Here is a 15,477-nt window from a genome sequence, read left to right as displayed (position 1 = left end):
ACAAACTGTTTTTGCCACCCAGCAGCCTGGGAGCTAGAATATTATCTGGAATCCGTCAGGGGTTTGGAAGCCTGAATGATGGATAGGTTTCTCTGCAACTAATGAGCAAGTTACCAACCCCACCTGCATGCACAGTGCTCCTTCGCCTGTTCACAAAATGGAGATCCTGCAGCTCTCGCTCAAAGGATGGGAGAGAACTGCACATGCGCCAGTCATCGAGCTTAGCACACTGCATGCAAGCAGGAACAGAGTTATTAAAAGCTTTTAACCATTAACCAGTTTCTTTCCCCCATTTCATACTACACAGTTCCTGTTACTAAACATTCCTTCTGTGTCTAAATCTTCAGCTGTCTTTAGGATGGCAAAGAATGCTAAAGTGGGGTGTGGGCAATTGCTAATTATCAGGATTTTGGAGGTTCCCCAATTTGGGCACAGAGTCAGACCCACCCCTCATTGTGGAAGTGATCAGGACTTGTGCTAACAAGCCCATGCAGAGGCATCCTCCTTGGGAATAGCTGAGAGGGCAAGGAGAGATGTTGGGAAGCATGGGTAAAGCAGCCCGCGCATTCACCGTTACCTTTCTTTGTGGTGGTGAAGTACTTGGAGTCTGTCATTTTGGTCCCTGGTTTGTAGTGCGTCTCTGAGGAGAGAGAGAGAGAGAGACACACACACACAAAATGCTGACACTTGGATAACCCCCTTGCTTTTCTGCTGAAGCAGCAACAGCAGAGGAAGCACTGGGAGGGAAAAAACAAGAAGGGGAAAGAAACTCTGCTCTCCCTCAGGAAAAGCAACGAGGACTTGCACACGCACGGACAGGGAGACACACACGGCAGGGTGCCTAGGTACTCCTAACCCTCAGAGGAGGGCCAGTGAGGTAGGTCGCAGTGTATTCCCCCCACCAGCCAAAAGGGCAGTGAAGGAAAGCTAGTGTGTCATTATCCCAGCTGGCCCATTTCGGTGGCTCTCCAGCTGGACTGGACGGTAATCACTGCTGCTACCCTGGTTCAAATCTGATGTACCTCAATAGTGACCAAGCCTCAATACCAGCTTGCAGTTCTGCAGTGACTGGGCAGTGGTGATGGGGAGATGTCCACCACACAGTCCATCCCAACTGGTATTAACTGGCTCTCTTATCAAAAGCCTCAACAGAGGACTGGACTGAAGAGATTCAACTCCCCCTCTCATCTCTAACATGATGATCCCCTCCCCCCAGTTGAGCGTGAGGGCACATCAGTGGGGCATTGTGGAGGGAAGTTTGTACTGCCTTTGCTGTGTTTCTTCTGTGAACAAACAAGCATTTCTGCATCCAGTGCTGCCATGTCAGCACTTTTCATGAACAAAACACAACCTGGGGCTCTTAGACAAACTGCTGCATTGCAAAGCTTTATGGGGCACATTAGCCAAACCAGTCTCGGAGTAGCACGTGAAGGGGGGAGCAGCAGTTTTGCTGGGGACTAACCAAAAGTAGCTTGACTAGAGCAATATTAACTTCATTCCAGGAAGAAAGTTTTATTCCAGTGAAGACGCACACTGAGCCCTTCTCCTACCCCACATAGGAAGTGGTTCTCAGAAGAGAGGAGGAACAAGGCAAAACTGATGATGAAACTAGTCCCAAGGAAGCCTCCCTCTAGGGTAAATGTAAGGGAATAATTGCAGCTCAGAACATAGAGTACGGAAGTGAAGACTTCCACTATGTATTCACAAGACATGGTCCTTTTCCATGTCACCAACACTAGGCACCAATTCTCAAGCACTGTTCCTTTAAGTTCAAACATGTAGTACTTCCAAGTGCTTTAGGCCATATTATATAATCCCTAGCAGCTGAGGTAAGCTTTACAGTCTGGCACTCTGCAGGAGTCCAATATCTATGCAGTGGATGGCCTTTTTAGAAGGTTGGTTGGGAAGTTCCAGATTTGTGTCTTTTTCTGAGGTATTTTACTAACGCTTCAATTGAGAGTTAACCATGTACCCTTTGATCCCACTGAGGGTTACCAAAAGAAACTACAGCATTTGCTCAAGAAACTCCCTGAAAAAGCACAAGAACAAATCCGCATAGACACACCCCTGGAACCCAGACCTGGGATATTCTATCCACTACCCAAGATCCATAAACCTGGAAATCCTGGGCGCCCCATCCTCTCAGGCATTGGCACCCTGACAGCAGGATTGTCTGGCTATGTAGACTCCCTCCTCAGGCCCTACGCTACCAGCACTCCCAGCTATCTTCGAGACACCACTGACTTCCTGAGGAAACTACAATCCATCGGTGATCTTCCTGAAAACACCATCCTGGCCACTATGGATGTAGACGCCGTCTACACCGACATTCCACACAAAGATGGACTACAAGCTGTCAAGAACACTATCCCCGATAATGTCACGGCAAACCTGGTGGCTGAACTTTGTGAAGTAGTTATGGGTGAGGACACGTCACATCTGGGGACAACGTATACCTTCAAACCAGCGGCACTGCCATGGGTACCCGCATGGCCCCACAGCATGCCAACATTTTTATGGCTGACTTAGAACAACGCTTCCTCAGCTCTCGTCCCCTAATGCCCCTACTCTACCTTGCGCTACATTGATGACATCATCATCTGGACCCATGGAAAAGAAGCCCTTGAGTAATTCAACCATGATTTCAACAATTTCCATCCCATCAACCTCAGCCTGGACTAGTCCACACAAGAGATCCACTTCCTGGACACAACAGTGCTAATAAGCGATGGTCACATAAACACCACCCTATACCGGAAACCTACTGACCGCTGTGCCTACCTACATACCTCCAGCTTTCATCCAGACCACACCACATGATCCATTGTCTACAGCCAAGCTCTACGATACAACCGCATTTGCTCCAACCCCTCAGACAGAGACAAACACCTACAAGATCTCTATCAAGCGCTCTTACAACTACAATACCCACCTGCTGAAGTGAAGAAACAGATGGACAGAGCCAGAAGAGTACCCAGAAGTTACCTACTACAGGACAGGCCCAACAAAGAAAATAACAGAATGCCACTAGCCATCACCTTCAGCCCCCAACTAAAACCCCTCCAACGCATCATCAAGGATCTACAACCTATCCTGAAGGACGACTCATCACTCTCACAGATCTTGGGAGACAGGCCAGTCCTTGCTTACAGACAGCCCCCCAACCTGAAGCAAATACTCACCAGCAACCACACACCACACAACAGAACCACTAACCCAGGAACCTATCCTTGCAACAAAGCCCGTTGCCAACTGTGTCCACATATCTATTCAGGGACACCATCATAGGGCCTAATCACATCAGCCACACTATTAGAGGTATTTTTTCATGCTGTGTGTGTATAGAAAAAGATCTTCTACACTTTCCACAGTATGCATCCGATGAAGTGAGCTGTAGCTCACAAAAGCTTATGCTCAAACAAATTGGTTAGTCTCTAAGGTGCCACAAGTACTCCTTTTCTTTTTGCGAATACAGACTAACACGGCTGTTACTCTGAAACCTATCAGAGGCTCGTTCACCTGCACATCTACCAATGTGATATATGCCGTCATGTGCCAGCAATGCCCCTCTGCCATGTACACTGGCCAAACTGGACAGTCTCTGCATAAAAGACTAAATGGACACAAATCAGATGTCAAGAATTATAACATTCAAAAACCAGTTGGAGAACACTTCAATCTCTTTGGTCACTCGATTATAGACCTAAAAGTTGCAATTCTTCAACAAAAAAACTTCAAAAACAGACTCCAACGAGAGACTGCTGAATTGGAATTAATTTGCAAACTGGATACAATTATCTTAGGCTTGAATAAAGACTGGGAGTGGATGGGTCATTACACAAAGTATAACTATTTCCCCATGTTTATTCCCCCGCTCTTCCCCCCCCCCCCCGCCCCGTTCCTCACACGTTCTTGTCAACTGCTGGAAATGGCCTACCTTGATCATCACTACAAAAGGGTTTTGTTTTTTTCTCCTTTCCTGCTGGTAATAGCTCACCTTACCTGATCACTCTCGTTACAGTGTGTATGGTAACACCCACTGTTTCATGTTCTCTGTGTATATAAATCTCCCCACTGTATTTTCCACTGCATGCATCTGATGAAGTGAGCTGTAGCTCACAAAAGCTTATGCTCAAATAAATTTCAGAGTAGCAGCCGTGTTAGTCTGTATTCGCAAAAAGAAAAGGAGTACTTGTGGCACCTTAAAGACTAACAAAGAGCTCATTCTTAATCTTGTTAGTCTCTAAGGTGCCACAAGTCCTCCTTTTCTTTTTGCGAATACAGACTAACACGGCTGCTACTCTGAAACCATGTAACATGGACATTCAGGAGTCCCTCAATATACTAGATAAGCAGAACTTCTCTTGGATTTAATCAGTGTCTTCTTCTGCAGAAAGAAAAGGAGTACTTGTGGCACCTTAGAGACTAACATGAAGTGAGCTGTAGCTCACGAAAGCTTATGCTCAAATAAATTGGTTAGTCTCTAAGGTGCCGAAGTCCTCCTTTTCTTTTTGCGGATACAGACTAACCCAGCTGCTACTCTGAGACCTGTTCTTCTGCAGAGTTACTCAGTAACTGAGGACAGAATGTCAACCTCACCAATGAATTGCACTTAGCTTCCAGATTATGCTGCAGCATCTTATTGCAGATACCCTGTTCCTTGCAGCATGACAATAGGGAGGATTTGCTGCAATGCCTCTGTCAGCATAAGACTACACTGCTCTTATCACACGAGTCTTACATTATCATCCTTGCTTCAAAATAAGCTGTAGAGCAACATAACTGCTTTCTGGAGACCTTTTTGTCCCTTCCTGGGAAGCAGCTGGTACAATCCCATGTTGGAGACGAGATGGAACACTGGTCTGACCCTGTAAGAAACACAGGAATTGCCAGACACTCCATTAAAGAGCCACAGGCATAGGGACTGTGCGTAGTACAAGGGATCAGACACACAAAAGGAGGAGGAATTTTGCCACAACTATGGCTAAGTGGTCCAGGTCAGAGGTATCATGCACTAACAGCCAGGATACCGAAACAGAACAGAGTCGCCAAGAATGATTCCTAGTGTCTAGGGCAAGAATATTTGGCTAGTAGAGGGGTGGCCAACCTGACCCTGAGGAGGAGCGAGAATTTACCAATGTACATTACCAAAGAGCCACAGTAATATGTCAGCAGCCCCACATCAGCTTCTCCCACCTGCCCCGCTTCCAGTGCCTCCTGCCCACCGGCAGCCGTGCCAATTAGCGCCTCCCCCTCCCTCCCCACACCTGCTTCGAGGAGTGTAGGAGGCTGGGGGGGGCAGGGACAGAGGGCATGGCAGGCTCAGGGGAGGGTGCAGAAAGGGGTGGAGCGGGGGCAGGGCCTGTGGCTGAGCACCCCCCGGCACATGGGAAAGTTGGCGCCTGTAGCTTCAGCCCCAGAGTCGGTGCCTAGACAAGGAGCCGCAGATTAACTTCTGACGAGCCGCATGTGGCTCTGGAGCCACAGGTTGGCCACCCCGGGCTAGTACCTGGGGCTGTCATGTCACTAGCTAAAGCAGCTAGCTCCCTCCTGCTTCCTGCTCTCCCAGCTCTCAGATATTGCACTGCATGCTTTCATATCCAACCTTTAATCTGATCTCAAATGGAGAGCAAACCACCATTTTAAGATCCATTGTATCCTTATGGACCCCTTGAACTCCAAGGTGCCAACACTGGGATTTTATGAATAGTTTATTCAATAAGGTTCAAGTGTGAAGAGGAGTTAGCTGGATGGGGGAGTCTCAAACCATATCTCCTAATGTTTTCTTTTTCACTTGAACCTTGGCAGAGGCAAAGAGGGGCAGAAATACTGAAAGGGAAGGAGAGTGCAAGATCCTGAAACAGGCTGTTTTCAGAGCAAGCATGAACAGATTGGAATCAGATGCTGTGATCTTGCTTTTGGCTTCCCAGCTCCAGGCTGGAGACTAGATTGGTTTTACCACAGCATGGGATACCAGACCCTTTACACAGACTCCAAACTCCGTAAGTAGTGGATAGAAATGTAAAACCATTAGCTCAGCATCTGGCAGTGGTTGGGAAAACAAACAGGATGCGGGTCCGTATCAAAGGATTCTGTGGCTGTACCTCCAGTCCTGTAAACTATATCATGGGAAGAGGGGAGGGACCCTGGTAACAAGGCATTCGGGGGAGCAATCAGGAAAGATTTTGAAGAGAACATAACCAAAGTTTATATAACCTTAATGAAAGTAAACTCCACAAGACTCTCATTGGGCATGGTCCGAAGCTAGGAGCAGGCAATGAGTGTGGGGAAATTTCTTAGCGCAGAGGGCAGTGTGTAGAATGTGTTCACCAAGGCAGTGGAGAAGATTCACTATGTTAACTGAAAAAAGAAAAGGAGGACTTGTGGCACCTTAGAGACTAACAAATTTATTTGAGCATAAGCTCTCGTGAGCTACAGCTCACTTCATCGGATGCATGGAATAGGATGTTATATAGGATATGTTATATAGAAATCCTATATATAGAAATATGTTATATAGGATGTTTTCATCAGCAGATCTCAGAGTGTTTTACAGTCTAACGTATTTATCCTCACACACCCCTGTGAGATAGGGAAGTATCTTTATTTTACAAAACTTAGGCACATAGAGGCTAAGTGATTTGCCCAAGACCACACAGGAAGTCTGGATGGAGCAGGGAATTGAACCTGGGTCTTCAAAGCCCTAGTGCTCTAACTTTTGGCCATTCTTCCTAAGATTGCTATGTTCCCCCATCACTCCTACCCAGATTGAGGAAACAAGCAGCCAAGGGAGAGATTTTTGGGGTAAAGGAATTCCAATCTACCAAAAACACTGTGAAGAAGTCTTGGCAATTGGCAGATGTCTTTAGAAAATTCAGGTGTTGATCAAATATTGAGCGAGAGCGAACGCACGAGAGCGAGCGCACACATGTGCGCTGAGGAAACAGATAGCATTGATACCAGAATCCTGACCATTCTATGTGTGCAACCTCTCTTGCTTGGCTTTGTTCTAGCTACATATCATGACCCATTCTTCCTCCTCTTCTGCCACTTCCAAAAGAGGAAGTCACGTCAGGTCTTTTGGCCACTTCTCGGGACGCATGCTCTGGGTTCTTCAGTTACACTTCTTTTCTTAGACCCACTACACACAGGGCCTTCAGATGGCAACAAAGTGACACCGAACCCTAAAGCAACTAATTTTTGTGGACCTACAGTCTTTTCTTTCCCAAAAACCTTTAGAAGGTTTTAAGACTCTCAACTCAGCGAGGGAAAAGTGTTTGAAGCGAAGAAGCCAAGCATCAAAACTGACAGCACAACTTTGACCTAAGAATCGGTACAGACTATTTGAACTCGCTAAAATATGAAGTCAGGAATCCCGGGAGTCAATGCACCACACCAAGTTTAACGATGCAGGTAAGCCAGTCCCGAGAAGCTAGAGGTTCCTTCTACCCATTACTGGCTGCCCAGATGCAAATTAAAAGTCCTTTCCTATGACAGCAATTGATAAGTCCAGCGCCCTGTTAAAACAGTTTCTTTAATAAACAGGCTGTAATGTCACAAGCTGCAAGAACTCCTCCTGAACCGGATCCCCAGTGGTGGCAACAGCCGCAGTAGGTAACTCAATGCTCTGTTAAATGCTCTGGGATACCCAGAGTATGAGCAATGCTAAACAGAAACCACAAGTGGGGGGTGGGAACCACGTGATGGTTGCAGCACAAACCACAAGCTCTGGTTTCACTCTATACACTCTGCTGAATAAATGGCTCTAACCTAAATAGCCAGTCCTTTAACAGAGCTTATGGTGGACCATGTCGAGATTTTAATGATTATAGTGCTGACCTTCCAGAGAAGGAGTGGAAAGGAGTTGGAGAAAAGTGAGCATCTAAGGACAGTCAAGACGGTGTTTAGTCTCCATCCAAATACAATTATCAGACTGCTTGTAAAGCGGCTTTCCTAGCACACTAGACACAACAAGCAAAAAATTGAAAGTGGAATCCTGGTTCTGCCACTGACCTGCGGCAAGTCACGTTAAAGTTCTGTGCCTCAGTTTCCCTTGCAATCCTTTGATTTATCTACATAGACCGTAAACATTTTGGGGAAAGAACTGTCCAGTACTATGTCGTGCGACATCCAAGCTGCTACCACAATACAGATAATATGGCCTACTAGGCCTCACTGACGTCTGTGCCTTTAAAGACAAATTAAAGGGCAGGCACCAAAGGAAAAGCCAACACCCCATAAATATGTAGCGTCTATCTAAGTGTATCTAAAGCACTACAGTACCAATCAGCCAGAGGCCAAGCCAGGCAAACCCTCAGATCAAGGAACAGCTGCACTAGATCCTGCAGTTATGAAAGTCTTTGGATGGGAGGGAAATAAATTACACCCGCTTGGCCACATCTGACAAGCATCTGCCAAGCCATCTGAATCCTAGAAGGTAACCAGGGTAAAAACCCAGCTTCAGCAGAAAGCAAGCTTCTAGTACTCAAATTCCACTAGCAGACAGTGGGATTGTGCCAATTTTCTGCCGTCACTAATTCTTTAGTACTGTTATCTGTCACAGAGTAAACACACAGGGTATTTAATCTTCCAAACTAGTGCTCTGCTGTTGGATCCTATAGGCAATTTTCCAGCTCATGTCTCCGCTGCCGGACTGAAGGCAGTCACTGAGTGCAATGTTCCAGTGGCACGTGGAGAAGACCACAACAGCACTCAGAAAGCTGACAATAAGCCAAATTTATGCCTGGAGAAGCTTAGCCGAGGTCAATGGGTCTATACAAGGGACAAGTCCAACTCTGTTTTCCGCATGATCATGAGAAGTCTCATTCCTTGCCCAGACGCTAATTTTTCCATTGAGTGGTGGAGGTAGAGATGACAAAGTCCTTTCAGTAAGTATCAAGCTCCCCAAATCAACCACCTACTATACCCCCACCTCTGGGAAGCTGTTGAGAAGTAGGTGGCCTGACCCTTCAGAAAAGCAGCACTGGGAGTGGGGAAAGAAGTCCTTGACCTTCTGAGCTCTGCTAAGAGCAACTCTCCGCAGTAGCCTCTTCTCCCACCACCCGAAGACACCTGCAGTGAGGTGAGAACGTGTGTGAAGGTAGGTTTCAGAGTAGCAGCCGTGTTAGTCTGTATTTGCAAAAAGAAAAGGAGGACTTGTGGCACCTTAGAGACTAACCAATTTATTTGAGCATAAGCTTTCGTGAGCTACAGCTCACTTCATACAGTCCACTTTATGCATCCGATGAAGTGAGCTGTAGCTCACGAAAGCTTATGCTCAAATAAATTGGTTAGTCTCTAAGGTGCCACAAGTCCTCCTTTTCTTTTTGTGTGACGGTAGTATGCTAATACAGCAAGGGAAAGGAGGCAAGGGCAGCTACCAGCTCCAGGGAAAGAGCCTGAGTCCCTTTGGTCTTAGAATGGTCCATTCTGGCCTTAGAATCTCTGACTCTCAGAGCGGCTGGAAACAGCTGATCACTTATTACTCTCTGAAAGCAAAGCAAATAGCTCTCAAGTCTCTCGTTCCTCAGGGATAACGAGCACAGACTTACATTTGCTGCATAACATATGTGCCTCTAAATGAGCAACATGTGGAGGACTTAACAAATGCTCTCACCCAGGATAAGCATGAAGCTTACCCAGGCAAGAGTCATCCATTTTCTGCAGAATCTAAGCTTCCTTCTTTAAAAAAATTCTAGCTCATGTGGTCACAAAGAAAGCCTTCAAAACGTCAACTACAGTCACTAATTCAACATTGTCCTTAGGTCTGCCAGACATACAATACCAGTGTCTTCCAGGCTGCTCAGAGCTTTGCCCAGCTGCAGCAAAGTACCTAGACTCTGGTCAGTTTTCACTTCGGCTATTTGGGAACCCTAGAGAGAGCAAGGAAACTGATTAGGCCTCAACTGGAGTCTTGTGTCCAGTTCTGGGCACCACATTTCAGGAAAGATGTGGACAAATTGGACAAAGTCCAGAGAAGAGCAACAAAAATGATTAAAGGTCTAATTAATTGGGTTTGTTTAGTCTGGAAAAGAGAAGACTGAGAGGGGACATGGTAACAGTTATCAAGTACATAAAAGGCCATTACAAGGAGGAGGGAGAAAAATTATTGGTCTTAATCTGAGGATAGGACAAGAAGCAATGAGCTTAAATTGCAGCAAGGGAAGTTAAGGTTGGACATTAGGAAAAAACTTCCTGTCAGGGTGGTTAAGCACTAAAATAAATTGCCAGGGGAGGTTGTGGAATCTCCATCCTTGGAGACTTTTAAGAGCAGGTTAGACAAACACATAAGAACGGCCATTCTGGGTCAGACCAAAGGTCCATCTAGCCCAATATCTTGTCTTTCAACAGTGGCCAATGCCAGGTGCCCCACAGGGAATGAACAGAACAGGTAATCATCAAGTGATCCATTCCCAGTTTCTGGCAAACAGGGGTTAGGGACACCATCCCTGCCTATCCTGGCTAATAGCCATTGATGGACCTACCTTCCATGAATTTATCTAGTTCCTTTTTGAACCCTGTTATAGCCTTGGCCTTCACAACCTCCTCTGGCAAAGAGTTCCACAGGTTGATTATGCGTTGTGTGAAAAAAAGACTTCATTTGTTTTAAACCTGCTGCCTACTAATTTCATTTGGTGACCCCTAGATCATGAGTTATGAATAGTAAATAACACTTCCTTATTTACTTTCTCTACACCACTCGTGATCTTATAGACCTCAATCATATCCCCCTCCCCCCCTTTTCCAACCTGAAAAGTCCCAGTCTTATTAATCTCGCCTCATACAGAAGCCATTCCATATCCCTAATAATTTTTGTTGCCCTTTTCTGAACCTTTTCCAATTCCAGTAAATCTTTTTTGAGATGGGGCAACCACATCTGCACACAGTATTCAAGATATGGGCGTACAATGGATTTATATAGAGGCAGTATGATATTTTCTGTCTTATTATCTATCCCTTTCTTAATGATTCCAAACATTCTGTTCCCTTTTTTGACTGCAGCCGTGCATTGAGTGGATGTTTTCAGAGAACTATCCACGACTTCAAGATCTTTCTTGAGTGGTAAGAGCTAATTTAGACCCCATCATTTTATATGTATAGTTGGGATTATGTTTTCCAATTGTGCATTACTTTGCATTTATCAACACTGAATTTCATCCGTCGTTTTGTTGCCCAGTCACCCAGTTTTGAGAGATCCTTTTTTAGCTCTTCAATGTCTGCATGGGATTTAACTATCTTGAGTAGTTTTGTATCATCTGCAAATTTTGCCACCTCACTGTTTTTTCCAGATCGTTTATGAATATATTGAACAGGACTGGTCCCAGTACAGACATCTGACAGGGATGGTCTAGATCAGTGGTTCTTAACCTTTACTGCAGCTTGCACCCCTCTGGTTCTCAAAATATGTTCTCGAACCCCTTATCAAAAATTGAGGTAGGTCAGTTCTTTAAACCTAGATATTTTGTTTGTATATTACAGTAATTGTTAAAAAATGTATAATGTTAATAAACACACAGGTTTGATGAAACAAAGTAGTTGTGCTTACATGCCTGTGCTTAATGTGTGTTTTCCATGATTTACCTTCTAAAAAAATCTGGCATGTCTCGCACCCCCAGAAAGGGCGTCTCGCACCCCCAGGTGGGGCGTGCACCCCAGGTTAAGAACCACTGGTCTAGATGATACTTAGTCCTGCCATGAGTGCAGGGGACTGGACTAGATGACCTCTCGAGGTCCCTTCCAGTCCTACGATTCTATGAAAAATAAAGTCAATTCCACCCTGTGGCTGCTTGTGAAAGCAAGGAGCAGCAGCAGCAATGGCATCTCAAAAATAGATGGGGTAGGGAGAACAAAGCCTAGTAAAGCCCCCGTCCCTCTGGAGCGCCCAAGAAGCCAGAGATGCTAATTCTCTTTTCCAGCTGCCAGCCCAGATTGGGGTGACACTATAAATTTTCCAGATACCTGCTAATCGCAGAACACCACAAGAGACCACTCCTGTAATGAGAGTCAAGGGACAGGACAGGCACCTTCCCCAACAGCTGGGGGCAAGGAGGCAGCAGGCTTCTACTTTGGGAATTTCCCTGAACAGTGGAGTTTCCACATTTTCCCTATCAGTCTTGGGCTCACAAACTAAGTTCTTTGGCTACTAACATTTTGAAACCTTTTAAGCGGTTGCGTGTGTGGAGATGTATGAGAGTGGGTGGGACAGAGAGATTGTTGGATGCATTTAGAAAAGAAGCGGGAAACAAAAAATGGAGGAAAAATACAGGAGGAGAGGTAAAGAGTAGACTGCAGCAGGAAGAAGGAAATGGACACTGAAGACAACCCAGAAGAGAGACACAAGTATCTGTTCTAGGAAAAGAAAAACTAAGAAAAAGCAGAGGGAAGCCAGGAATGAGAAGAGGGATCCAGAGCTGTAATATGTTACGTTTTTAAACCAGAAAGTTGTTGCACTGCACCCCATATTCTTCACTGTGATACTATTATGCTATGATGATGACACAGTTAGGATGTATTTTATGCAAGTCATGTGAGATGTCCTTGGAAAGGTTATGATTTGCTGAATATGATTATCCTATTTATATGCACGTATCATTTTTGTATCTGAAGTAATAAATATTGACTATGTACCTGTATTTCAAATGTAGTTACACCTAGGTAACACCCACTAGACAAGATGCTTTCTGTCTAGATCGCTGGGTGGGGAAGGGCCTATTCAGGGCAATGAGCCATTAGGAACAAACAACAGGCCTTAGGAGAAGCTTATCTCCTACCTGGAAGGCTTCCTGAGAAGGCTACAGACAGCCTCTGAGTAATGGCTGCTATAACTCTACAAAGACATGTAATGTGACCACACGTCTCTAGATTCCATCCTGGGATGCCAGTGTTTTTCCACAGACCAGTCTGGGAACCAAGCTTCGAAACAAAGGGTTCCCGCCATATGCAAAAGCTATACAAGGCAGGGAGTGATACCATCTGGTGTTCTTCGCTCCCCACACACAAAGACTCCTGGAAACACCTGAGGAAGGAAGACTGAACTGGTGGATGTGCTGGACCCAGGCTAAAGGGATTTTTAGCCTGTGAGTGGAACACCTGGGGAGTCCAAGCTGTAAGCAAGTGCAACTTGCCCCTTAAGAATCTGCAGCCTGCTTGTATCACCTCTTTGGGTATGAATAGCAAATTCTCACCCTATCTATTTAGTATATTAAGCTTAGTTTGCATTTTTTATTTGCTTTGATTTGTTTGCTATCACTTCTACTCACTTAAAATCTCTCCTTTGTAGTTAATAAACTTTTTTTAGCTTTATCTAAACTAGTGTGTGGGAATCATAACTCAGGGGCAAAAGGCTGTTGCATATTCCTCTCCACATTGAGGGAGGGGGACGAATTTTATGCTGTTCAGTTCCCTATGCAGCAGAAGAGGGTATATAACTTTGGGTTTATACTCCAGAGGGGGTGTGCACCTGAGGAACTGGGAGTAGCCTTCCCATGCAGGGACTGGTCACAGAGCCTGCTTTTGACTGCAGCTGGTGGAAGTGCAGGCTGGAGGGCTCTGCAGCTTGTCACAGCGGTACAGCGTGAGTGGGAGCCCAGGCTGGTGGGACAGGAGGCTCAGGGGTACCTCAGTTCTAGGCGGCACCCTGGGAATACCCGGTCACACTGACAAATTACAGTTACATTCAATGCACAACTCCGAGTTCAAGGGAGTGAGGAAACATGGCAGCACAGGTTTCATACTATTCGTATTAGTCCTCTAAAAAGTGTCTAAAAATCAGTTAAATCCTTCAAGTCCTGGACACAGGAGCATGTAATGCTGCTTGGAAAAGAAAGCAGCACTGCAGTGATTTCAGGGCGCACTGCCCCTGCTAAGCATTGTAACCTGTGTGCATTAGGCACAGGATCACAGAGATGATAAACGACCTAGCTGGTTACGACATTACGAGAGCGAGCCTCACTGTGTTTATTAATATTTTAGTAATTCTTAAGAGTTTAGTTTTGAAATATACTTAGGGAATGTGACTCCCAGCGAGCTTGGAATGCAAGTTTATTGGCTTATCATAACAGTGTATTGAAATCTGGCAGTACTGGACCATGCTTTGGAACTGGTCTCATGAGAGACTGCATGCCTTGAAATGGAAGGGGAGAGAAGCAAATGCATGGGGATATACAGTTTCCTCTAACAACAAGGAATCTGGGTGCTGGGCACCAATTATCAGTGTCTAAAGCAAAGGGGAATGCTGAGCATGAGCCTGTAGGAAAGCAGGATAGGGAGATGCACAGCAATGAGGGCCTCATTTAACAAATCCAATAACGAGTCCAAAATGAAGGAAGCTGACAGTACAGGGTCATTACAAGAAAAGGTGAGACAAGCATCACCTCTCTCCTCCCCTTCAGTCTGCTCACAAGGGGCTGTAAGCCAGGACCAGCAGCGCTACTTCATGAGCATAAAGGATGATTACATAGTAAAACCCTTTGCCTTGTGGAAAACGTACAAAGCTTAAGAGCCATAATTACAGAATACAAAGCCAGAGTCTAAGAAAATCCACATACTAATTAAAAGTTGAGAAGGGATCTCAAAGCCTTCACAGCTTCAGTTTTAACTCAAGGGACCCCCAAAACACTAATCAATATCAATCCAGCAAAAAAGCTAGATCTTGGACTACAGGAAAAAAGTCAACTCTTTTAGGAGGGATGAAAGAGTTCGTGGACATGTGTACACTACACCATATTTCTATTATACTATCCCAAGAAATCCCAGATCCTTCCCAGGACAGACAAAGAAACAAACAAGAGTAGCTATGCAAAAGCTTTTAGGGGAGATCAGCGCAGCTAAGCAGAGAAAGAGAAGGGCTGGGGGGGGCGGGAGAGGAGATTATCTTATGGTTAGAGAGAGTCACAGTGCACAGCCAGCAGCCTCACCCACACACATGGGAATGGAAGAGAGAGGATACACCAAATAACCCAAACTAGGCCTAGCACATTGTATTAGAGCAATGGTTCCCAAACTTGTTCTGAAATAAGTTTGGGAACCACTGTATTAGAGAACAACATGCACCCTCAACAGAACTACATCTAACCCATCAGCCAGCTAGAGAGAACCTAACGCTCCACATCACCTTCAGCAACTGGCAAAAAGTCAAAACCATTGGGCATAAGCTCTAAAATAACTACAACATCTCTATACAGAAAGGCTGGCATAATTCCAGGCAGGGCTTGAAGACTATCGTAAGCCTGTCTTTCACATGAGCTGTGAACCTGAAGTCCTGAACACCTGTGGCCATTTCAGATCCTATGGCACTTTCCACAAAGCCAGCTTGTTCATCCTGTTATTTTGGTCAAATTTCAATTTTAGGTAATTGGTTCTGCCTTTCTGGTGTTCCTCTGTACTTCAGTTGGATACAGAATTTTCCTCTTCCTATCCCATGCTGCTGTGTAGTGCTGCAGGGTACTGTTGCACCACCACGGTCATCCACCCCAGACA

At 45.4% G+C, this 15,477-nt stretch overlaps 1 protein-coding gene across 12 annotated transcripts in view; it reads right to left on the bottom strand.

The window, feature by feature from the left end:
- Positions 1-15,477, bottom strand: part of AP1B1 (adaptor related protein complex 1 subunit beta 1) — a 78,587-nt gene that overhangs the window by 57,069 nt on the left and 6,041 nt on the right. For 11 of the 12 annotated variants that reach the window (XM_037879067.2, XM_043529884.1, XM_043529885.1 and 8 more), the window contains exon 2: positions 578-640. In XM_037879067.2, the coding sequence (XP_037734995.1) occupies positions 578-614 (37 nt within the window). In that variant the 5' untranslated portion in view covers positions 615-640. Of the gene's footprint in view, positions 1-123; positions 230-577; positions 641-15,477 lie in introns of those variants that run through there. The other variant, XM_037879064.2, reaches the window with a different exon arrangement.

This window comes from Chelonia mydas, chromosome 15, assembly GCF_015237465.2.
Source record: "Chelonia mydas isolate rCheMyd1 chromosome 15, rCheMyd1.pri.v2, whole genome shotgun sequence".
NCBI classification, from domain to species: Eukaryota; Metazoa; Chordata; order Testudines; family Cheloniidae; genus Chelonia; species Chelonia mydas.
This window is presented reverse-complemented; position numbering and strand designations above follow the sequence as displayed.